Genomic DNA, 24646 nt, shown 5'->3' with positions numbered 1-24646 from the left:
TCCCTCCTCACCATTAACTATATTAACACACCATAATTCGTTTTATAATGTGGTTTGTACCTTAGGTCATAATATGTAGTTCACGTGATTCCTACATAACAATTTTTAATATGAAGCCTTCGTGATATTTAAAATTCTTAAAACATTAAATGTGTCCAGCAGAGAATAAAAAATAAATAATATTTTGTGGTGCTATTTATAATACACACAGATTCCATGTTGCTATTAGCAACTGCTATAAGATATCCAAGAAAGTCATTGTAACATTTCCCCTGTAGTTGTGCTCCCTGAACCGAGCAATGTCTTTTCTTGTTACCATGCCAACAACCTACAGAAGAAAAACCAGTATGATTAACATTCAAGTATGCTGTGGAACTTCATTTTATGGTCCGGATTCTGGGACAAAATTTTTAGGCTGCAAGAAGTTGGGCAACACTAGATCTAAGTTTGGTGAATCAGCATGTATTGGTTACTTCAATTCACCAAACCATATACATGTATTATGGAGAGGGGATAGAAAACCATCACATGATTTATTAAAACTTGTTGTGACAACCAGCCTTACATGATTCTTTATCACAAACTAGTACCTTGAAATGGTTTATAGTACTCTCAGGTAATGCTTACTCGTATGTCTAAGCGTTCCATCAACTATCCACTGCCTGGTTGGAGTTTATTCTTGTGCGCACTTCTCACCTACCCCAGCCCACGAGTTTGTGGCACACCTTACCAGCGACAGGAGTGGAATTGGATAATTCTAACCCTTCACTGATGAATGTCATACACCCCAAAATGTATTAAAACATCAATGATAAAGTCCTCTGGTCGTGTATAATTGAAAGTGGCAAAATGTGTTCAACAATTCATGCCCTTTGAAGTGTGACTTAGTGGCACGACTTACTCCTTGATAACAATTAGATGGCTCTGCTTTGAGATACAAAGTCACATTGTGCTACTATACACCCCGCAGTAAACAACCTTTCTCTGCCACAGGATGGTGCTCCATGTTGAAATGTCTCCAACGCTGCTGCCATTAATAACATTTATGTTGTATGTATTGTACACACATTGCTGTGCTTATGTTGTTTGTTTTAAACAATGAGGTCATATCGTAAAAAAAAAAGTTTATAAGAGAGTTTACAAAAGGTTTAAATGGAACTGTAGGTGAGAAATGCGTCCGTAAACAAGTTGATGTTGTGCTACTTCTAAAAACCAGGTGCCATGCAGCTAGCTAACTCAAACAATAGGTTTTTGGTTATGCAATAACACATAATTAACTTATTGTAATTCTTGGATTTTGTAATTCATGAAATTTTTGTAATTTCTCAATTATGTTGCTATGTATTGCTAAGGCCACTCCAAATAAATTTCTTGTTTCCTGTCCTGGCCTCAGGCATATTTGCATGTGGGCGGGTGGTCCATTTCCATTATTTCATTATGAGATTGGTAGCTTTCAAGCCATTATTTGCCTGGCACAGCTATAAAAAGCTGCACAAAAGCTTGCTCCTTCCTTTTCAAGTTGCAAAAATAACACAAACATGAAGTTTGTGCTGACTTGATAGCACTGCTGACAAGTGAGCTGACACTGCTTTTACTAAGTCTGTCAGTATGCAAGAATAACTGGAAAATAATGGAAGAATACGGAATAATGGAATATCTAGAGCTGACAGTAACCAGGTGTGGGTGGTGGATGGGAAACAGGAAATTTATTTGGAGTGGCCTAAGGAAGCGTTTGTTAAACAAACCGCTTTTATCAACATACTGGAATTCCTTACCCTATGAAATTGCCACTTCTCCCAACGTACTAAGTTTTAAGACTAATTTAGATCATTTTTTGTATAATAAAAACGTTTTTTATTTGTATGATTTAATTGAGATTGGTTTTATAAGACTCCGTCTTCTTTTGACCAATTATACATAATAATAATAACAGAAGTATCTTTTATAGTTTGACTATTGCGTTTTTCCCCACAAATTCTCTCAACAAAGCCTCAGAGCTGCTCTTCAGTTTCGTTCACATATGTAGGGGATACGCCCCCTTCCCAACTCGAAGGGATAGGCTATTTCTGGTAGTCTACAAGGCTAGCACTGTTGTTTCTCAATCGTTAAATGCCTGTAAAACCCAAAGGGAAGGTAATTCACAAAGCCTGAGGAGAGTTGCCACACCCATATTTCAGACCGCCGAAAAGAAACCATCTCAGAGCAAAGTTTACCTGTGCGGAAGTTTAGTACAGCCTTCATTTCGCTTTTAATTCTTACGTAAAAGCTGCTTTTACCATTATTAAACGGTTTTGCTCACGTGGGTGCGTACAGACAAACATAGGTAGATAGGTACACGCACACTTTTACGAAAACAAATTTCAGTAAATTGCACGCACCTGGTTAAAAAAATCTGTTTTCTATCCCCCCTCTACGCTCAATTCACCAAATTTGCCAACTTTCCTACTGTTTATGATTTTGATAGAGGCTCCGAGTCCCAATTTGGAGAGTCATTTAAGAAAGCAGTTCCACTAATATCATACCTCATTGTCTCTGTTCACTATTACTAAATGCCTGAGCCCGAGTGCTCTGAATAATCCAAAGATCTTGGGGTAGTAGGAGGTCTGTGTAGGAGAGAAAGCATTAGAAGTATGAAGCAGATGGGAAGCCCTGACTAACATCATAAGCTGTGAACGGTGTATTATTAATGAATGGTTTCAGGTCGATGTAGTAATCCATTTCTTCCGCAGTCAGAGAACCTTTCACTTCCTATTAAGAACAAATTCTAACAGATTCATAAGCTGTCTCACTCACATTTAGATCAGGGAATCTGGGGTATGCATCTCTGAAGTCTTCCAAACACAGCTCACTGTATTCACCACTATAGGACACCGTCTCATCATTAGAGGTCGCCATCACCTGTAATAATATAATGGTAATGGAGAATGCTACCTAAAGTGACACAACTAACATACCCTGTCTTTGTGTTGTAATAAAACTAATAGTTGTGACCGCAAAATGAGACCACGGAATTTTCCAAATGGTCTGTTACGCTAAACAAAAGACAATAAATAACTCACATCAGAAAAAGATGAATAGAAAAAAAAAGTGAAGAAAAAAGTGTGCGTTGGCCGGGAATCGAACCCAGATCTACTGCTTGGAAGGCAGCAATGCTAACCATTACACCACCAACGCCACTTATGTAAACTATTGTTTTTAAAGCCTTTGTATTTGCACACCAGAAGCCACTTAAAACATTCCTCTAACCAACACAACATGGCTTACTCCTTCAAGTAGTTCATCCACCACAGGGAAGGCATTGTGGATTGTGTCTGTCAGAACTTGAACTATTTTACTGACCTACACAAGCAGTAAAAGAAATACATTGTCATCAACAACAGCACATATATCATATACACTATAGTATGAGGGTGTAAATGTGCACTCTAGTTACACACAAAGCAAAGCCTCAACGTGAGGATACATTTTGCTAATATAATCGATAACATTTCTGTTTCTCAAGTTTTATATGTCTCAATTTCCCTTAGGCGAGGCCACCATGGAGGTCCAGCTGGGTAGACTGGAGGCTCAAGGAGACAACAGCAATAGCAACTGGGCATCATGGAGCATCAAACCTGGTTCCCTAAGATTACCACTTGGCTAAGCAGCCTCACATACACGCATGCACGCACACATGCATGCACACACACACTAATACAGCAATACAACATACTAACCTTCTCCACACAACTAAAGGCACACACATCAGTGTTCATGATGTGACTACATTTAAAGGTGATAACACACCAGCATGTCATGATGATGACTGATGACTCACCGAGCTTGTAGACCAGCAGCTGAGTCTGGGGGCTCCCAACCCAACAATGGAATACTGTTTAAGTGTATATGAATGTCATATAACCCCTGGAGTAAAAGAGTTGAGTGACATGTTAATACAATACTGATATAGGACATGCACGCACGCACGCACGCACGCACGCACGCACACACAACACTACAAAACATACACTACCTGCAGACAATGTATTATTACCTCATTAAAATAATCACCAACCCATTTGGCTATCAATACAGCCAACATGATGGGGAGGGAATACAACAGGTTACCAGTAGCCTCAATTATGATGACTGTCAGACTGATTGTCATCCGTACAACTCCACCTAACAACAATACAACACAGCTGAACCTGTTAATTTGGTCACCTTTGAGTAAAATTGTTAAACAGAGGTAGCCACAATAGACACATTAAAACTGAAGATTTTTGAGTTGGTTGGTTGGAGGGGCCTAATTCACGAAGTGAACTCACAGACTAGGCTGGAAACAGTCTCTTTCCAGGCATTACCTAATAATGTAGCTCTTATAATGTTGGAGACACCATAATCAAACTGTAACTACTGATACTTCTCTTCCTTATTATGAATACATGTGCACAAGTTTATTAGAATATTTACAAAACATACATTTTGGCAGGAGAAATTTTTGGTAAATTTGGCGAGTATGCATGGATTCGCCAAAATTTTACTCATTTTTCTAAACACTAAAAGTGTAGTAGATGCTGTTCATCAGTGAGTGAATGTTGCTACAGCGGTGAGTGGTTAGTCTTCCGCAAGTATCCCATCGCATACAGTATGGTTTTAGACTAATAGCTCAGGCAGATGGGCAATTCAGCTTGAGCGATTCAGCTCAGTGCCCATGCACACGCTTTTCCTCGCTTGCCAGGCACATTTCAGTATTCATTACTGACTTAGCGAGTGCATGTTGTTTTTATTACAGCTAGCTATTTGCATAAGAGCACGTCGATTCGAATGTGAACTGTAGTACTTGTCCGTAACCATTGCAAAGCTTCGTCACAAACGCTGTAAGATTTAATAAAATTGTGTGGGCAAAGTAATGTCACGTATTGGACAAAATATTATTGGCCAATTTCTGCCAATGATCCATCTGCCAAAATTTTCTGCTATAGGTATGTGGGGTAAGAAGGGTTTACCTTTGATGAAATTAATACCTCTCCTAGCAAAAGAGAACTGTAGATTCGTGTTGACTAAGAGTTTGTAATCCAAAGAACAGACTAGAAGTGTTGATACTATAGTATGCTGAGTTGAACAGTGTCTATTGCAATGAGGCATGTATTTGGGGGAGGTATAAAAGCCGGAACGGAATGGAACCGAACGGAACGCACCCCCTCCTTTAATTATTTTTTATTTGTCATAATGACATTTTGTGTTCGTTTTCTACATATAGCTACATGATTTCACCTCAGCTGAATCAGGCCTATCGTTGACTTCTACACCAACTGCATCAGCGATAATTCATCATCTCCAAAATTAATAGTGTTGACAGCTACCTTATCGACGAGTATGATGATTCATCGTATCCTCCTTTTCCCGATTGTGGCCATAGACAACATAATTATACCATGCGTACCTTTAATTTGGCTAGTCTATTGCGGTAGCAATACGATATCATTTCATAGCTATAATGTACGAGACTCGAGATATAGCTATTGCACTGTTCAAGCTAGATTAAATTAGATAAACTGCACAGCACTGCATACAAGTGTGTGATTTATACAATTAATAACATTGGAGGTACAGTACTGAACTCGGGTTCGCTGGCGGCTACTTCTACAATCTCCACTTAAGTTGTAGCTGTTCAGCAGATTTTGTTGCTTTAAGTTTGTATCTTCACTTAAGTACATCAAAGTTTATCACCGCTGTTCTCTATCCGTCGTCACCAAAATGCAACTGAGCAGGGCAGAACGTGCTACGGTCACGTGCTATTAGCAGTACACTATTTGGAGATGATAAATTATCGTTGATGCAGTTGGTGTAGAAGTCGACGATAGGACGATGGGATTCAGCTGAGGTGAAATCATGTAGCTATATGTAGAAAATAAACACAAAATGTAATTATGACAATAAAAAATAATTAAAGGAGGGGGGTGCGTTCCGTTCTGGTTCCATTCCGGTTCCATTCTGTTCCAGCTTTTATACCTTCCCTGTATTTGGTCTTATTCCAGACAAGTACACAAGAAATTGGAATTTTTAACTAGAGTAGAGACCATACCACATCAATAAAAGTACTGAAACAAGCTGGAGTAGTGCAGGATATTAAATCAATATTATTGATTTAATATCATGCACTACTCCAGCTTGTTTCAGTATATGTGCTATGCTCTCTACTCTAGTTTAAAATTCCAATTTTTTGTGTACTTGTTTGTTAAATTTTTTTTTTTGTAAAACTATGACTAGTGAACAGCGCATACCGCATCAAAAGAAAGAAATGGCGCCGTGTTCCCCAGCTACCAATTATCGCCTGAAAAGTGAAGTATCCATTACGCTTTGGTGTCAGCTATGTTCAACCCATTACACAGCATTATGAATCAACAATTGTTCGAAAAACACCTCTGCAATCAAAGTAGCCACTGTGAAAAATTGGATGATGTCCACAAAGGGAGGCCGTCACATGCTACCACCAAATTGACGCCTTTTGCTGTCAGACAAGATGAATGGGACACAAAGGAGGACACTGGTAAATCCATGAAGAATGCATTGTACGTACGGTATGCCAAAAGGCATCTTTAGGGCCGAAGCAACATGAAAAAATCAAGCCCATAGCCTTAGCCGTTATTGAGTTATGCTTGTCTGAAGGCATCAGTCAGTCAGTCAGTCAGTCAGTCAGTCAGTCAGTCAGTCAGTAGAAAATTCTGTTTAATAATAAAATAATAATTCCGTAGCAACTTGTTGAAAGCGTTTCGGGTCGATCTGAAAGCTTGTTTGTGCTTAGTTTTACCTAACCAATACTGCCTCATCATCGTCTGAGAAAAATGAGGCTGGTTTTTGGGTGATGTTTTTTCGTGGGCCACGCCTACTCCTTTGTGGTCCCTACTATACAGTACTATCTTACTGTATGATTGTACTGTATGATGACCTCAAGGCCCTATTTGGGGGACTCTAGTAGCAGTGAATTCTGATGGGGTTGATTGACTTAATTGGAACAAGTCATTGACCTGGTACATTAATATGAAGGCAGGTCACTGTGTACATATATAACACCTTCAAGTTGGATGGTTTAGACAGGTGACCTTAACACATAGTGACTTAGTTAAGCAGGGAGCAGCTTACTTTGCATACAGTCATCTCTGGGGATTTTCAAATTGGCTAGTCCGGACATACTATATTAGACATGCTATGTTAATATGACTGCTCTATTAGAGTGTTTAGTAGTTAAATGTAACTGCTCAGTGGAAACCAATCTCATTGCAGTCAGGGTCTCATTTATCTAGTGTTAGTGTGGGTATTAATGCTGGGACATAAATGAGTCTTTCAGAATGGCATTTTGATCACTTGTACGTACAGACAGACATGCTATGTGCACAATATAACACACACACACACACACACACACACTACACACTACACACACACCTAAATTTGCTGCTGCTCCAATTAATGCATACTTCCCCGGATCAGACAAGGACTACATGAAGACAATACAAGTTAACAGTCTCACCAATATACAGAAATGACAACATACAATAGCTTATGAACCAGCAATGGCTTTCAACTACATAACATCAATCCAATCTCAACACACATACATACTCCCCATACAAATATAGTCTGTATTTGAAAAGTGTATGGAGCGAGACCTGTTGGAGACATATTATATAGTGAATAAATCCATAAGAGAGTTTGTTAAGAAAGGACCAGGAGCCTTACAGCTCTAATGAAGTTAATATAAACATCTTAGGCCTTTATAAAGCCTTCTGGTATACAGGCTCTGCCTTTACCAGGTACTTTAATCATAATGGATTATTCTCCTCAGTGTAACAAGTACACACAGTGTAAGAACTTAATATGGAGACCATAGCTCAATTATAGTTATACTGGGCTAATAGCCATCAGAACGTTGTCCATACGTTAAAACATCATTAATATGTTACTATGCTTCAACACGCAATGTTAGAAAACTTGTGATTTCGGGATGGAGTTTATATTGTTATCATTTTTGTACTAAGTTAAACCAACTAACTTTGCTATTGAGACAGTAAGTTATTATATTAAGTTAAGTACTTAGGACTTTTAGTTACTAGCCTACAGTATTTCAATATAGCAGTAGTAGCTTTACTGTTCCGTGGTCTGTTCAAAGGTTGATATGCAGTAGGTAGAAATACGCATCCACGATCACCCAAACAATTATTTTGTACCTTCATTATCCTTTAGTAACAACCAACTAGTCAGCAACCACTACAAAAATGAGTCCCACAATACAAAGCTCTATGTCGCTCAATATAACGAGTCAAAGCGCATTGTTTCTTTGAACTGGCTGGGCATCAAAGTCATTGGCAAACCGCTTTCCCATGATATTGCCTGGGCAATATGCGAGTTAAACCCGAGTGGCACCTTTGAATTCCCACACTAAAGTGGTATATCAGGCAAAAACCTGTGTTACAGCTAATATGCAAGACTTCCCATCTGTATCCTGCGCAGGGCAATCAATCACCCAAGCCAATATGAATGCAACCACTGGATATATTATATATGCATGCCTAAAAATTCGATTATGGGCCAGCAACTAGTGCATTCTGGTTATGATGAATGGACAAATCCTAGAGATATCACAGAGAATTTTGGTTACGCGAGTTTAATGTTTTAATCAGAGCTATTGAATTGTGCATGGAATAATTATGGAATTTACTACTAAAGGCCTACATAGGTAAGCTTGCTTGTAGAGTGGTTACTTTGTGCAGAGTGGTAACTTCGTGATGTACAAATTCTCACCTTAGCACAACTGTTTCGATAGCAAGGATAACAAAACGCTCTCCATCTGAGTTGTTTTCATAGTGAGATCGAAGTCATGCATACTAATCATGTGAGTATAAACTGATTCCCACAAATGATTTTGGCCTTAACGTCTATACAAGTACATGAAAAAATTGGAATTTTCAACTAGAGTAGGGACCATAGCACATCAATAAAAAGTAGTGCTGGGACTAATGTGAAAGATTCGAAGGTTCATCTGAATGTTACGTAATTCGAATAGAGATACACGTGATTCGAATCCATCCGTTATGAGTCACGTGCGCATTGTTTACAACCGAGTAAAACGCCATGGCATCTGGTTCAGGCGCCGGCTTGGATTTAGGTGACTCTTCCCAGCGTAATAGGTCAGATGTGTGGTAGTACTTTAAGAAGGACGGGAGCAGAAATGTTATTTGTACTCTTTGTAAGGGCAAGTTTGCTTACTATGGCGGCACATCAAATTTAAGGGACCACCTGCAAAGAAGCCATTCCGCTGTGTACGCTCATGATTCTGGACAGCCCAAGATTGATTCAATAATGAAAGTACAGAAGTGTAGCCCAGCGCGTGCGAAGATTCTAGACAACCTGATAGTTGGACTGACCATTCACGATTTACGACCAGCGAGAATGGTTGAAAGACAAGGATTTCAAGAGCAAAAAAAAAAACAAGAGCTAATGGAGTACTGTGAACCTGGATACACTGTACCATCATGGAAACATATCAGTAAGCTTATGTTCGATCGATACACAAGTGGAAAAGCTTTACTCACTGACAAACTTCAATCAGACGCGTTCTCACTCTCCCTCACCACCGATATATGGACGAGCAGTTCTACAGAGGCTTATATTTCACTTGTCACTTCCTTACTTCACAGTGGGAATTCGTTGATTGTGTACTTGCTACAAGATCATTTCTGACCACCACACAGGAGAAAACATTTCTTCTACTATAAAGGAGGTACTAGAATCTTATGAAATTGCTGACCGTACAGTCAGTAGTATTGTACATGATCAAGGATCAAACATGAGACGGGCCACTGATCTGTTGCAAATTGAAAAAGGATGGGCCAGAGTGAATTGTTCAGCTCACATCCTGCAACTGTGCATTAGTGATGGATTTAAAAATAATGCATCTATTGATAGAGCTCTTGGTGCTGCCTGTAAATTAGTAGGCCATTTCCATCACAGCACATTGGCAACAGCTGAATTATACAAGCAACAGTCTCAAATGAAGATGAATCAACAAAAACTCAAAATAGATTGTACAACGAGATGGAATAGTACTCTATATATGATTCAGTGTTTAGTAGCTAACAGGTGGCCAGTCTCTGTTGTACTTTCAGATACTACCATTACAAAAAGGCAAGACTGTACCCTCGATCTCACAGCTCATCAGTGGGTTTTACTGGAAGAGTTAGCTAAATTGCTTGAACCATTGGAAGTAGCAACCGTTTTCTTTTGTACAGAAAGAAAGGTGTCAATATCTTGCATTTTGCAAATAATGCATAATGTGTTTACTAGCATGGACAGTGAGGAAAGTGATTCAGCAAGTATCATTGCATTCAAGACAGCTGTTAGAGAATCCATCATGAGAAGGTGGAGCTTGGATGGAATTGAACCGGATTCACCACTTATGTTAGCTGCTGCGTTAGATCCTCAATTCAAGAGCTTGAAATTTCTTACGGTTGACTTGAAACAATCAGTCAGAGAAGAGCTGTCGCAACGGGAGGATGCTGATTGTGGAAACCCCACTTTTCAGTGTGTTGCTGTCAAAGAGAAGGCACAGCTTTGAAACAGTTTTAAAAGTGTTTTGTTATATGAAATGTAAGAAACAAATAATTTGAACATTCGTTTACTTTATTTATAGAATATTCGAATGTAGAAAATTGACATTCATCCCAGCACTAATAAAAAGTACTGAAACAAGCTGGAGTAGTCCATGATATTAAATCACAGTAAAACAATAAGAAGTGTTATATCCCTACTGTGCTCAAGATACCACAACAGAAATGCACAGTAGAGACATAACACTTCGTATTGTTTTACTGTGATTTAATATCATGGACTACTCCAACTTGTTTCAGTACTTTTTATCAATGTGCTATGGTCCCTACTCTAGTTGAAAATTCCAATTTTTTTCTTGTGCTTGTTAGTTAACTTTTTTTTGTAAATAATTTTTATTATGACTGGTGAACCCATGCATACTGCATCTGAAATGGCGCAGCATGCCCCAGCTCCTTATCATCTGAAAAGTGAACTATCCATTATGCTTCATTGTCAGCTATGTTCAACCCAATGCAGGGCCAGGGCCCAGAGATTTTGAGTGGTCCGGCCATCTATGGACTGCAATGAAGGTCATAGTCATGCATACTACTCAGTTTTTATTGATCTAATATGATCTGTAAATCAGAGATTATCTGCTTTGGTGTGTTACTTAACTGCATGTGCTATAAGTACACACAGCATGCTAAGCTAGAAGGGTCAGGGGGCATAGGATTTTTTTTTTAAATAGATGCTCTGAAATAGCATCTGGAGACTATTTTACATGCAAAGTCTCTTCTTTTTGTTAACATCAATGGTAATTTTGTGTTACATTACCAATTAATTGAGTTTCATATCTGACTATTATAGCTAGTAGATAATTTTATTTTCATGATATATACAAAAATTTCTCAACGTGAAAGTTTAGTTCTAGATTGTAACTGCATGGTAATGCATGACATGCGTGATCAATTAGCTCAATGTAGTGTGCCATGCTGATGACTCACTGGGTAATTTTAAGACAGTTAACATAGATGTAATGGCTTAGACTATAGATAAATTAACAATAATATAAGCTATATTCTATACTGAATTCTTTATTAGAGTATCTTAGCTGTTATCGAGTTACGCTTGTCTGAAGGCATCAGCTAGTTACTTACTTACTTAGTAGAAAATCCTGTTAAATAAATTATTTTTAAAACTCCGTAGCAACTTGTTGAAAACGTTTCGGGTCGATCTGAAAGCTTGTTTGGGCTTAGTTTTGCGTAACGAATACTACCTCATCGTTGTCTGGGAAAATTGAGGTTGATTTTTGGGTGATATTATTTCGTGGGCCACGCCTACTCCTTTGTGGTCCCTACTATACAGTAACTATCGTACTATATGATAATCGCTGCCCAGATGTAGCCTGATCTACATACGAAATGTAGCCAGGGCGGTTCCTTTGATCTGAGGTTGAAAGTGTTACATACATACGTACGTACATACATACGTACATGCATAAATTCGTCCATTCATTCACACACTACACACACACACGCACGTACACATGTAATAGCACAGGCCCATCAACACTCACCCATGGTAGGAAGCCATGCAGCGTTTGGCCAAGGAGTCTGCCCCAGGCAGCTCCAGTGAGGATACAGGGTACAAATAGTCCACTGGGTACACTAAGACCATATGTCCAGAATGTGAGGATGTAGTAGACTATGGCAAACTGTAATAAGGTCTGTGAGCCATAGCTGACTATAAGGGATGATAGAATATAATATGTACCATGACTAAATACAAGTACCTTATGCTGTAATTACCACACACTTACACGCACGCACGCACGCACGCACGCGCACACACACACACTTACAATCAGTGTCATGGAAAAGATTCCTTATAGACTTCTCAGGGGTAGACAGGTAGAGAGTAGCTATTGTATTATACTCACCATCTCCACAGAATAACTACAACAACAAACTCAACACCACAATCAACACCTCCACACTACCCACTTGTATAGGATTTCCAGGAGCACCATAAGCTAGCGGCTTACATTCAGTCATGACAAACACTGACATACACCCAACAACTGCAGTGATGGCTGCAATTAGTAGAGCTTCACTTAGCTTGAGCAGTTTAGTACGAATGTATCTGTAATGAATGGTAAGTGTGAAATGGGCACCTCACTAATAAGGACACCTTGATAATCAGGACACTTGTCCATGATCCCATTTGTATTAGTGTACACACATTTAGACCCAAGTTGGCCAGTCCGGAATGCATTCGCATTATATCCTAGCCAAGGCCAACCCGTGCCAACTCAACTCATGCTGGGTTGCGCCTGGTTCAGCACAGTTTAATTCAAGCTGTGAGTGTAAATGGGGTGTAAATCCCTTGGTTTGCCATATCACATTTTAGGGTGCCCTTCTTAATGTATTACATAGAGGTCCAACAACAACAACAACAACAACCACAACAACAACCACAACAACACACACACTCTACCTGCGTCTGAATAGTGATAGTCGATAGTTTAAAAAGTTGAACAAGGCACCAAGAAAGCCACCTGCATGAAGAAATAAGAATATACTATATGCTTGTTTACTATGTACAGTGGAAGTGTCCTTATAAGGAGATTCCAGGAATTTATGAGAAGCCTAAAATCTCCCACTTGAGGAGAAGGGTGACTAAAATTTTCTGCAAGCATTTCAGAAGTGGTCATTATCAACAAAAGGTTTTAAGAATAATTAAAGGATTAAAGGTTAGGGGTTTAAAGCTACTTATTGATAAATCTCGAAGGAAGGTGATAAGAAAGTTAACTAAAATACAGTGGAGAATTGGGGGAGGGGTGTTCATATAATCAAATATCCATTGATTTACATCGAGAGCTTTGTTCAATTACTCTAACAAGGCATACACCTTTGACAAAATACTCTAATTGAGCAGTCACTTTGGTGTTCGGGCAATCAAATGTTTGGATAATTAGAAGGTTCGGATAATCGACTCTCCACTGTAGCCTTATTTTGAAAATTTGGGTCAAATACCACGATTTATTCTAAAAGTCGTAGTTCTAAAGCTATAGCCGGAAATTCCTTCTTCTAATATAAAAAGCTAATACGACGTCTCATAATTTAAACATATATTTTACAGATATGGAGACAATGAATGTTAGTACATGACTTCTTGTAAATTCCTAGAATCCCCTATTAGTGAGATGTCCCCCTTGTTAGTGGAGTGTCAGATGTCCTGATTATCAAGGTGTCCTTACGGTTCCACAGTACAGGATTGTTGACAAGTTACAATACACACATTGCTCTCACCTAGTATTCCCATGAAACTGAATATCACTATCTCATACCACTGGTAGGACTGGTTCTGTAATGTAGTGTGTTACACCTTACAAACTGTAGACAGGCTGCACTACTCACATTAAATCTTCCAAAGTTGATCAGTCCATTAAACGTGAAGTCACCAGGATGTTGATGATATGCAGACAACACACCGTTCAACGTGACCACAGACACCATTGAGCCAAAGAACTAGAAACAACAAGTAACAACATGTAACAGTGTACAGAGGAACCTCAGAAGGTATTCGTTTTATGTTTCACAGATTGCTTGTTACTCTCCAGTAGTGAGTGATCTGGCAAAACATTTCTAGTGCATTTGACTAGTATTAGAGTATTTCAATACACAACTGTCTGGACTAAGTCCTTCTCTAAAATAAAGTGGAAAACTGGAAGTGCTCCATTTTCCATATTCTCTTGTTCACTACTTGTACAGCCTACAGGCAACCTAGCACTTTCTAAATACACCATGTCATTTTACTAGCTTGGCAATAATAGTCTTCATCCTCACTGCACATTCACCCTAAACTACACTACCATATTAGGAACTTACAATTCTCCAGGTTAGAGCTTGATTCCAAAAACTGGCACCTTCTTCTAGGCTGAACAGTACACCACCTAATGGGATCACATGATGTTAGGGTTGTGCAGTGAGCCACACCCACTAACCCAGTGGTGCACCAAAAGCAGCAGCTACACCTGCAGCTGCACCTCCAGCTACAAAATCTCTCTTCTCTGTGTCTGTACGGAACTCCTCAAAGACTGGAGCATAATGCTGTGTAACACAACAGTGATTATGAGACTAGGAAAATGAAAATCCCTAAATGTGTCAATTGTGTACAAAGTGACACATTTGGAGATTTTCAATCTGTAGCCATTTTATTATTATTACTACTTTACAGTTCCCAGCACTGAAGGTCTGACAGCAACATGTGCTGCAGCCTTAGGATTACCTAACCTAATTTTAAGGACTTAGACTTACTGACTTGACATAGTGACTGACTTAATGACTGAAAAGGTGTAACAGAAAAGGGGCCAATTAGTATTGTGTAGTCATGTTAGATTGTGTAGTCATGTTAGTATTGTGTAGTCGTGTTAGTATTGTGTAGTCATGTTAGTATTGTGTGGTCATGTTAGTATTGTGTAGCCATGTTAGTATTGTGTAGTCATGTTAGTATTGTGTGGTCATGTTAGTATTGTGTGGTCATGTTAGTATTGTGTAGCCATGTTAGTACTGTAGCATCTCTAGTCCACAGTATGTATTATCAAGATGTATTGTACAATTAACACACCTTACAATCACGTTTGAATGTTGTTGATCGACCTTGTGATATTCCAGCTGCTACCACAGACCCAGCATGAATCATTGGCCCTTCCTGCATAGAAAGAGTGATAATAGTACAATCTGCTTTGTGATTCAAGCTTCAATGTTCTAATCATTATTTACCACAGTTAATAATCTGAACAATGTCACTGTTCCCAGATTATGGCAACAGCAATCACCATGTAATTACCGTATAGTAAAAAAGTTTGGCGAAAACCCACTCACCTCAAAATTGACGAAAAAAACTTTGGCGAATGCGGCTTCATCTGAATTTTTTTAGCTACCACGTACTGTACTGCTCAAATGCAACATTGCTCGCTACACAAAGAGCTCGCCAATTAAGGGGCGTGGCAGCCAGCCATTGCGATCACGAGTCTTTATCCCTTGCATTGAGTGATGATGACTCACGATGGAAACTGCTGCCACACCCCTTTTAATCGTGTGTAGTGACACTGCATTCGAGTGGTAGCTACCGTACAAGTGTAAGCATCGTCCGCTGGTTCTTGTGATGTCGAGAAGGGTGTTGAGAATAATGTTTGGATTTTCATGAACTCTTGTAGGACAATGAACCTTGCGACAATTGAAGGGAACATTTGGAAATACCCACGATATAATTGTCATGATACTTCAATACCCATCCTTTCAACAAGGCTAATCTGCTTATGTGATTGCTAAAAATAATTTGATTGTAACGCTATTCGCCAAAGTTTTTCACCGCCAAAGTGTTTTATTATACGATACACAGAAAAATTTGGAATTTTCAACTAGAGTAGGGACCATAACACATTGATAAAAAGTACTGAAACAAGCTGGAGTAGTCCATGATATTAAATCATAGTAAAACAATAAGAAGTGTTATATCCCTACTGTGCTCAAGATACCAAACGGAAATGCACAGTAGGGATATAACACTTCTTATTGTTTTACTGTGATTTAATATTGTGCACTACTCCAGCTTGTTTCAGTACTTTTTATCGATGTGTTATGGTCCCTACTCTAGTTGAAAATTCCAAATTTTTCTGTGTACTTGTTTTTTTTTTTTTGTAAATAATTTAATTTTTTGTAAATAATTATTATGACTGGTGAACCCACGCATACCGCATCTGAAATGGCGCTGTGCGGCCCCCATTATTGTCTGAAAAGTGAAGTATCCATATATTACGCTTCGTTGTCAGCTATGTTCAAGCCATTAAGAAATGGTGCCATGCACCCCAGTTATATTAATTATCATCTGAAAAGTGAAGTACCCATTATGCTTCATTGTTGGCTATGTTCAACCCGTTAACACAGCAGTAAGAATAAGAACTGTTCGAAAAGCACCTCTGTAATCAAAATAAGCCACTATGAAAAATACGGACGATTTCTATTTATACGAAGGGAAGCCATCACGTGCTACCACCAAATTGACACTTTTTGCTGTCAGCAAAGATGAATGGGACACAAAGGAGGACACTGGTAAGTCCATGAAGAATGCATTGTACATACTGCGGTATGCCAAAAAGCACCTCTCGGGCCGAAGCAATGTCAAACAGTGAAAAAATCAAGCCTATAGCCTTATCTGTTATCAAGTTACGCTTGTTTGAAGGCATCAGTCAGTTACCCAGTCAGCTACTCAATCAATCAATACAAAATTCCATTAAATAAATTATTTTTAAAATTCCCTAGCAACTTGTTGAAAGCGTTTTGGGTCAATCTGAAAGCTTGTTTGGGCTTAGTTACCTAACTCACCGTCGTCAGGGAAAATTGAAGCTGGTTTTTGGGTGATGTTTATTTTGTGGGCCATGCCTATTCCTTTGTGGTCCCTACTATACAGTACTATTGTACTGTATGATAATACCAAGAACAATTGAAGAATGGAATCATTTACCCCACCATTTACTTGAGTTGGAATCAGTCGATTTATTTCTAGTTAATGTAATTGCATGTATGTAAGTAGTTAGCTAATCATGTACGTGTGTTTGATTTTTCTTGGGGCTGGTCCCCCTGGACACATCAGTAATTACTGGCTGTCCAGTATAATAAAAAAAAAGATCACATACCAACTCAACTCACCTTTCCAACTGACAGACCTCCACTGACTGAGAACAATACTCCAACAGTTTTAGCAATCAGTGTCTGTGAGGGTGATGCATATACATGGTGACGTGGAACACCACACACACACACACACACACACACACACACACACACACACACACACACACACACACACACACACACACACACACACACACACACACACACACACACACACACACACAACACCCACTACACACACACACACACACACACTACACACCAGACATGTATCAAACACTTGTGCACTTCCACATATTAAGTACTTTAGGTACTTATTTTGAAGTGTTTGAGAAGTATTTGCTGTTTATAGGTGTTTGTGCTACGTTGGTACTTATGCACTTTATGAAAAACAATGTCTATAAGTACTTCATAAGCACTTGTAAAGCACAAAAGCTGCCAGCCCTTAATAATTATAACAATTGACTTCAAAAATGTGCTGGTGGAAAAACCGTTTTTATTTCTTCTGATGTTCTGGCTTCCTGCATGATACTAGGTAGTTGAATCATTTCACTAAGAACTACTTTTGAAGAAAGACAATGGCAGAGAAAGTGTTGTCTTCTGTACTAAGTCAATTTGATTTTATGATGGTTATTTGTTAGGCTACATGTAAACACTGCCCAAAGGCAATATCTGAATTGACCAGAGTTACATCAAGTGAAACAATGAATCAATAGAAACAGCTAGTACAATATTGGAGCAAAAATCTAAGTGAACATCCCCAAGTATATTAGTAAGAATTCCTGCATCATCAGCTCCTGTAGAGTGATGAACACATTTGATAGATTAATGTTTGTTCTTTATTAACAATTACTTAGAACATTATAGGCTCACAGTTTTGTAAATGTACACCACTACCCCTCTTATCTTATTTTGGAAATTTAGGCATTTGTGTTTGTGTTTAAGCCATTTTGCAAGTGATTGACCCAAGTCTGCACGCATACACGCATGCGTGCACACACACATACACACACGTACTATAAAACTCACCTTTGCTCGTACCACATGGGGGACCTTTATTCCATTTAAGTAACACTTGATCTCTGGTATTCCACTGCCTGCAGCAACTGGCTACATAATTAGTGCACACAGTAACAACAGGTAAACTCCTCAAATAGGATACCCTGAAATGTGGACACCTTGATAATCAGGACACTTGTCCAAACTCCCATTGTAGCCATATTTAAAATCAGGACACCTCACTGATAAGGACACCTCACTGACAAGGACACCTCACATTCACAACACACAAAATACCTATTTGGCCTTTAGAGTGTGTAGATAAATGTACAATCTTTAATTAAGGCAAGCCTGAGCAAGCCCCACACTAAGCAGAAAGCAGTACGTATGAACTCTTTTAAGTATCAGGGAAAATTAAGAATTTTAAGTTTGATTAGGGAAAACCCAACCACCCAAATACAAAAAGGAAAGAAGCAATCTGAGTACGAGACTATCGGATGGTATTGTGAAGCTGGTTGCTGAGTGATGTTTTTTTGGCAAGAAAAGCCCAAATCTCCATGATGTCTAATGTATAGAGGAAAACTTTGGCAGGGGAAACCTTTGGCGAATTTGGTGATTCGCTACAAATTCACTAAAGTTTAACCCGCTAATTACTCGTAGCACTGACAGATTGAGCTTGAATTCACCAAAGTTTATTTCGCCAAATGCAATTTAGCTTGCTATTAGCCACAAAGTTTACTCCCACCAAAGTTTCCCTCTTATGGTATACTCAACACCACCAACTTTCCCTAATCTTGCGATGATAGAATGGTCGCCATCACAGATGCAACATTGTACAATTTTCTAGATTAAAAATCAGTCTGCTTCAAATAAAATATGCAGGCAGTATGGGTTACTGTGTTCATCAAAATAAGTTGTTACAAATTTACTCCCGTCATGTACACCATAATTACAATTTCAGTTGTAGTACTCACAACGATAAGATTATTTCATGTCCACTTGAACCCTATTAGCTTCCATTACACCAGCCACCTAACAAAACATTTACTAGGGCCATGTATGCAGCTAAAGAGAAGGTTGTCAACATGTCAACATGTCAACATGTTAGTTCTGAAATACTAAACCATTGACAAAGAGGACACTTGTTTGCTTCTTGGATTTTTTGTGGTTTCCATAGGGTGAAAAGACTTTGGGTTCTTAGTGAGATCTACAGGGTTCATTTATCCCACAACCTGTTAGCAACACCAGATGTGGATTTCAATTCCTCTGTTGCCTATTTACAGCTCCAAAGTACCACAATCATTGCATCATGGAGTAAATCATCACCTTTCACAGTTCACTTTTGGAGTAGAGTTAGTGAAGGAGTACAGTGTATGGACATAGCAAGACAAACTGTAAATGATGCACAAATCTAGAAAGCATATAGTTTGTTTTAAAGGGTAAACTTTTGTCACAGATTGTCAAATTTTGAGGGGAAAATTCTCATGAATTGCCTTTTATGGGGCAACATGTCATCTTCACGATCTTCCTTCATGCTTTTAAACATATTTAAACATCATTAGTTGAAGTGATTTTAACAAATTTTCAATAATAGCTGCCATTCTGCAAATATTGTAGCAAAAAAAAGAATAAACTCATAAAACCACCTATAAAATATATTTACTAGGGGGTACTAAGTAATTTTTTCTCAGTTCCAAGAAACACCTCAACTTAATAGGTGCTCCCCCGGCTATTCATAGCTTGTTTTCTACAACTACCAACTATTGTGGGTTATAGGATCAACTTGATGATCCTATCGAAAAGACATCATTACTGAGAGCTACAGTGGAATCACATCTCTCCTTATTAGTGAGGTGCAGATTCCAGGGGTCTAAAAGTGTGTACAAATGGGACCATAACAAGTGTCCTGATTATGTTAAGGTGTCCTAGGTGGGTACACTTCTGCAATAAATGAATGCTAATAACTGAACAATATATATCATCCTAACGGATAGAGTTAAGCTCACCTCAATCCACACGACTAATGCAGCAGCCACAGCAACTAATCCTACACCAAGGCTCACCCATACTATGAAGGACAGGTATAACATCTCATCCTCCACTGACTGTTCAATGACTAAGAGGTCATCGTCAAGGTAATAACAAAGAGGTCAAATCACAAATTAGGCTATTTAAAATAAACCCTGGAAAGCATTTTTGAGAAAATGGAAGCCACAAAATACATATAACAAACTACTCTAATATAACACACATTAAAGGATACCCTGCCTGATGACTTTAAACTTGAATTCACTTATTATATCGATGCCAATATCAATCATGATTGCAATACATGCTGTGAACACTCCAATCAAGAACATTACAAACCAACGAGTTAGGTTTATCCAATAGAATTGCTGCATATGAAAACCAAATTCATTTAAAAGCTTAAATTAAAAACACAAAATTTATTTCTTACATTTCCAGACTTTTGTTTCTGTTCCTTAACATACAGTTCACTGTCCATCACCTCATAATCAAGGCTCTGTAATCAGTGGCTATGATGTCTGTTGTACGTAGTAAATAATTCTGTTACCTACCTCATACTTTGTAGAGAGGAATTTTGTTCCATTGTAGAACTTCCTTGGTAAGCTACCAACCTGTAGTTGACAACGGTCAACACAATATAACACACACAAGTCCACTCGCTTACTTCTTCCCCAAACCATTTGGCGGGACATGACTGCAGTTTCTTTCTCTCAACCCGAACTGATTCAGTAAGTTGCTACATGAAGTGACAACTCACAATATTCTATAATGGTTCCTCTTACCTCGCTGTCTACTTCGTCATCACTCCCAATCTTTTCCCAGCCCGATAGACTTTGAGCACTGAGCACTCTTTCTCGCACACTTGCTTGTTGAAATACGTCATTCACCAACGGTGTCATTTCGCTGGGTGTCAGTTCCTTCGTTGGTGGACTCATAAAGCTCATGTTTTCAAATACTTCTTCTGCCATGGCTGGCGACCCCTGCCCCTTGGATTCGTCACGTGTTGGTACTAATGGACATATAATTGCGATATTCTAATATATTCGATTTGGCAGCAACGTGATCGATAACGCGATGAATCATCTGCGCACTCTACGACCAGTATTGATGCAATTGAGGACGCTGCAATACACATGCAGGTATGAGTGGTGTTGTAGCGGTCGGTATTTGAGAGAAAACGACAGCTGAAGTTATTGCTATTTGATGCGCTTATAGGAACACCAGGCGCCTATTGTGTGCAGCTTCAGAACAGCCACTACCCATTCCACAAGATGACACAACGAAGAATTACTCACAGAACATACAGAGACTGGCAGAAGACATCTCCCAGTTGACACTATTAGAGACCTCCCAACTTAATGAGCTATTAAAGGTACACACACAATTGGGGGTGCATAATTCAAGGGGGTGTCACGTCAGCTCACGCTTTAGGTAGATCTGTGACTGCGGTCAAAGTCTTGACCGGGAAAATTTCACCTTGACCCTTGACTTGCAGCGTTTATCGTCTTTGACCTGTGACTTGAGCATTACTTGCCGAACTTTTGACCTCCACTTATTTATCTATTTCCTAATCGCACCTGCGCTTGTAACCTAGTATAATATTTTCTTAGTGCGTGCTACCAGCAGCTGGGAAAGAAAAATCGTTATAATTACGGCAAAATGCCTGTTGGAGCTTTAAAACATCTTCTTGGAGGTCCTTACTTCTTGTGAGTATATGTATAATCCCGTAAACTTGATAATAGCTACGTATAGTTTTCGATTGTGGGTTTTGAACCTTCTGTATCGTCTTGACCCTTGACCCACTGTAAGAGTTATTTTGTGGCCTTGACCATTGGCTTAGTGTTTGACCACAGTCGCAGATCAACCTACAGTAAGAGCCTGAGTGACACCCCCTTGATAATTACAAGTGCTCGTCAAATCCTATGGACAAGAAGTGTGCAACTCCGTACACTACCAATACTAGGGGAGAAATTCAAACATGGCGTCCAGTATTACTATGTATATAAACTGGTTACATCATTCTTACACACAACAGGGATACACTAAATGGGCTGCTACTCCATTGTCTTGTGAGAAGGTAGTAAAGCTGCTTCTCAAGTAAAGCTTGGAATAGTCAAGTAGATCAAATTTTGTGTGAATAGTGACTAGAAAGACTGTCCTGCTAAATCTGTACTATTATCCCATTGTGCCATTGAACTTTTTTCCCATATATAGCTTCGTCACAGCGGAAATGTGACATACTCAAGCATGCACATCTGCATAATATCCTAATTAGGAAATTTAAGATATAGTACATGGCAGCCATGTTTGAATTTCGTTGTTTACGGAGTTACATGCTCCCTTGTCTGTAGGATTCAATGTGCTCCTGATAATTGTTATTATTCCTTGTTGAGTAGAGCAAGTTGAATATTCAAGATGTTCCAATGATGGCAGCTGGTGTAATGCCAGCAGCAGCTGGCACTATCCCTGAGGTATGTAGTTTAGATGTAGTGGTTAACAGTTTAATTAGAATTTTTCAAGTGGTGCAAATTTTGCAGTTTTTTGGAAAACTACAGGATTTGTTCCATGCTGCAGTGTGAGGAAGAACTTTACTGGCTAGTAGGAACCATCATTGCAATAGTGCAGAGATAGGGTTCCAACTACAAAGAAGCAGTAAATAAGTGATGATATTACAACATAGCTTGTGGGATAATCCCTACATTGGCATGTAACCATAGTTAGTCTAGCCCCCCAGACTACATGGGTAGCAATACAAACTCTTGGCAGTGACTTACACAACTGAGGAATTCATTGGTTGCCAGATTCTAGAATATCTCTGATGTCAGTTATTCCAATACTGTACTTTTGATTACTTTTAAAACTTACTTTGTTCCTTATCACTGTCTAGTTTACCAGTCATACTGACATTTCTTTTCCATAGTATCTAAGCAATGCTCCATCATCAGTGAAGATGAGTTCACCCCTAATATGTGATGTTATGTAGATATTGTAAGGCTTTTCAACCAAGCGTTTCTATTGTGTGTCACCCAGACCCTTGTGGTCTGGTGATACTACTGTACGGTAGGGATTATCCCACATAGCTATCATCATTTATTGTGCCGCTAGATCACTTTTAAATTAATAGTGCTGATTTTATAACTTTAGTAATGAAATATAACATAGTGTGTTCACAGTAAGGCTCATGGTGTGTTCACAGTAAGGCTCATAGTGTGTTCACAGTAAGGCTCATAGTGTGTTCACAGTAAGGCTCATGGTGTGTTCACAGTAAGGCTCATGGTGTGTTCACAGTAAGGCTCATGGTGTGTTCACAGTAAGGCTCATGGTGTGTTCACAGTAAGGCTCATGGTGTGTTCACAGTAAGGCTCATGGTGTGTACACAGTAAGGCTCATGGTGTGTTCACAGTAAGGCTCATGGTGTGTTCACAGTAAGGCTCATTGTGTGTTCACAGTAAGGCTCATGGTGTGTTCACAGTAAGGCTCATGGTGTGTTCACAGTAAGGCTCACTGTGTGTTCACAGTAAGGCTCATTGTGTGTTCACAGTAAGGCTCATTGTGTGTTCACAGTAAGGCTCATGGTCAGTAAGGCTACTTGCCTTTTCACTTGCTATTCACCAATTTATTTGTGATCAGCGTTTACTTGTACTAGAAACAAATATGTCAAATACAAAGGTTTTGGCAATATTGTCCTAACAGTCACTAAACTACATGTTAAATGGTGCAGGATGAGAAAGAAGAAGCTCCGAAGGAAGAACAGACAAAGTTTACTGTCAAGTTACTGAAATTTGATGACGGAGCTAAAATTAAACTCATAAAAGAGATAAAAGGAATAATAGAAGGAGTGAACCTTGTACAAGTGAGCAGCCATACCAGTGTTGTTTGGATATTTTTTATGATGTACTTTCTTGCTCTAATCTAGGGCTTAGTTAGTATTGTAGTAGTATATCATAGAACATTACTAAATATCGCGGTGGTTGATAATTCAACCAATGTGTCGATTGAATTCTTTATTAGTACAACATTTTGAGTGTTCGACTGCTCTATTAGAGAATTTCACTAAATCTGCAAATACACTGTTCAGTTGCCTCATGTGATGTAGTCTAGAACAAAACAATATTAAGGATGCTAATACCATGATAAAATCACACAATATTGTTGTAGTATATTGTGATAATAGTCACCATCCAGCCTTACTCTAATCAGTTCCCCAAGGTCATCTTTCTGTCAACTTGATAATCCCCAAATGTATCATTTGTGTACAAAGTTACCTGTCTAACGTGTCAATGTGTAATAAGGTTACCAAACTGCTCGATAATTCCCCAGTTTCTAATTCAATCACTGCTGGTCAGGGGATT

General features: G+C 38.9%; 2 protein-coding genes and 1 non-coding gene across 4 annotated transcripts in view; 1 reads left to right on the top strand and 2 right to left on the bottom strand.

Annotated features, from left to right (window-relative positions):
• Positions 1-88: 88 nt before the first annotated feature.
• Positions 89-21334, bottom strand: LOC136251405 (H(+)/Cl(-) exchange transporter 7-like). The gene is made up of 27 exons (XM_066043848.1): positions 21077-21334; positions 20959-21030; positions 20846-20905; positions 20725-20790; positions 20530-20662; positions 20273-20382; positions 18297-18377; positions 17283-17345; positions 15199-15282; positions 14576-14681; positions 14460-14524; positions 13989-14099; positions 13881-13935; positions 13066-13126; positions 12573-12711; positions 12431-12524; positions 12146-12312; positions 7429-7480; positions 4034-4161; positions 3818-3903; positions 3717-3762; positions 3265-3339; positions 2955-3032; positions 2794-2898; positions 2659-2748; positions 2523-2603; positions 89-328 (listed from the first exon to the last, which is right to left on the bottom strand). The coding sequence occupies exons 1-27, from the start codon at positions 21260-21262 to the stop codon at positions 236-238; spliced, it is 2487 nt and encodes an 828-aa protein (XP_065899920.1). The 5' UTR covers positions 21263-21334; the 3' UTR covers positions 89-235.
• On the bottom strand, positions 3103-3174 carry Trnag-ucc (transfer RNA glycine (anticodon UCC)). Its single transcript has one exon. It is a non-coding gene; the product is annotated as a tRNA-Gly (tRNA).
• LOC136251411 (large ribosomal subunit protein bL12m-like) overlaps positions 21301-24646 on the top strand; it is a 6251-nt gene continuing 2905 nt past the window's right edge. The window contains exons 1-4 of one of the 2 annotated variants that reach the window (XM_066043854.1): positions 21301-21433; positions 21510-21666; positions 22691-22765; positions 24016-24147. In XM_066043854.1, coding sequence (XP_065899926.1) covers positions 21369-21433; positions 21510-21666; positions 22691-22765; positions 24016-24147 — 429 coding nt within the window. In that variant the 5' untranslated portion in view covers positions 21301-21368. The remainder of the gene's footprint in view (positions 21434-21509; positions 21667-22690; positions 22766-24015; positions 24148-24646) is intronic. The other variant, XM_066043855.1, reaches the window with a different exon arrangement.

Source organism: Dysidea avara, chromosome 3 (genome assembly GCF_963678975.1).
Source record: "Dysidea avara chromosome 3, odDysAvar1.4, whole genome shotgun sequence".
Lineage (NCBI taxonomy): Eukaryota > Metazoa > Porifera > Demospongiae > Dictyoceratida > Dysideidae > Dysidea > Dysidea avara.
Note: the sequence above shows the minus strand (reverse complement) of the source record. Positions and strands in the feature narration are given on the sequence as shown.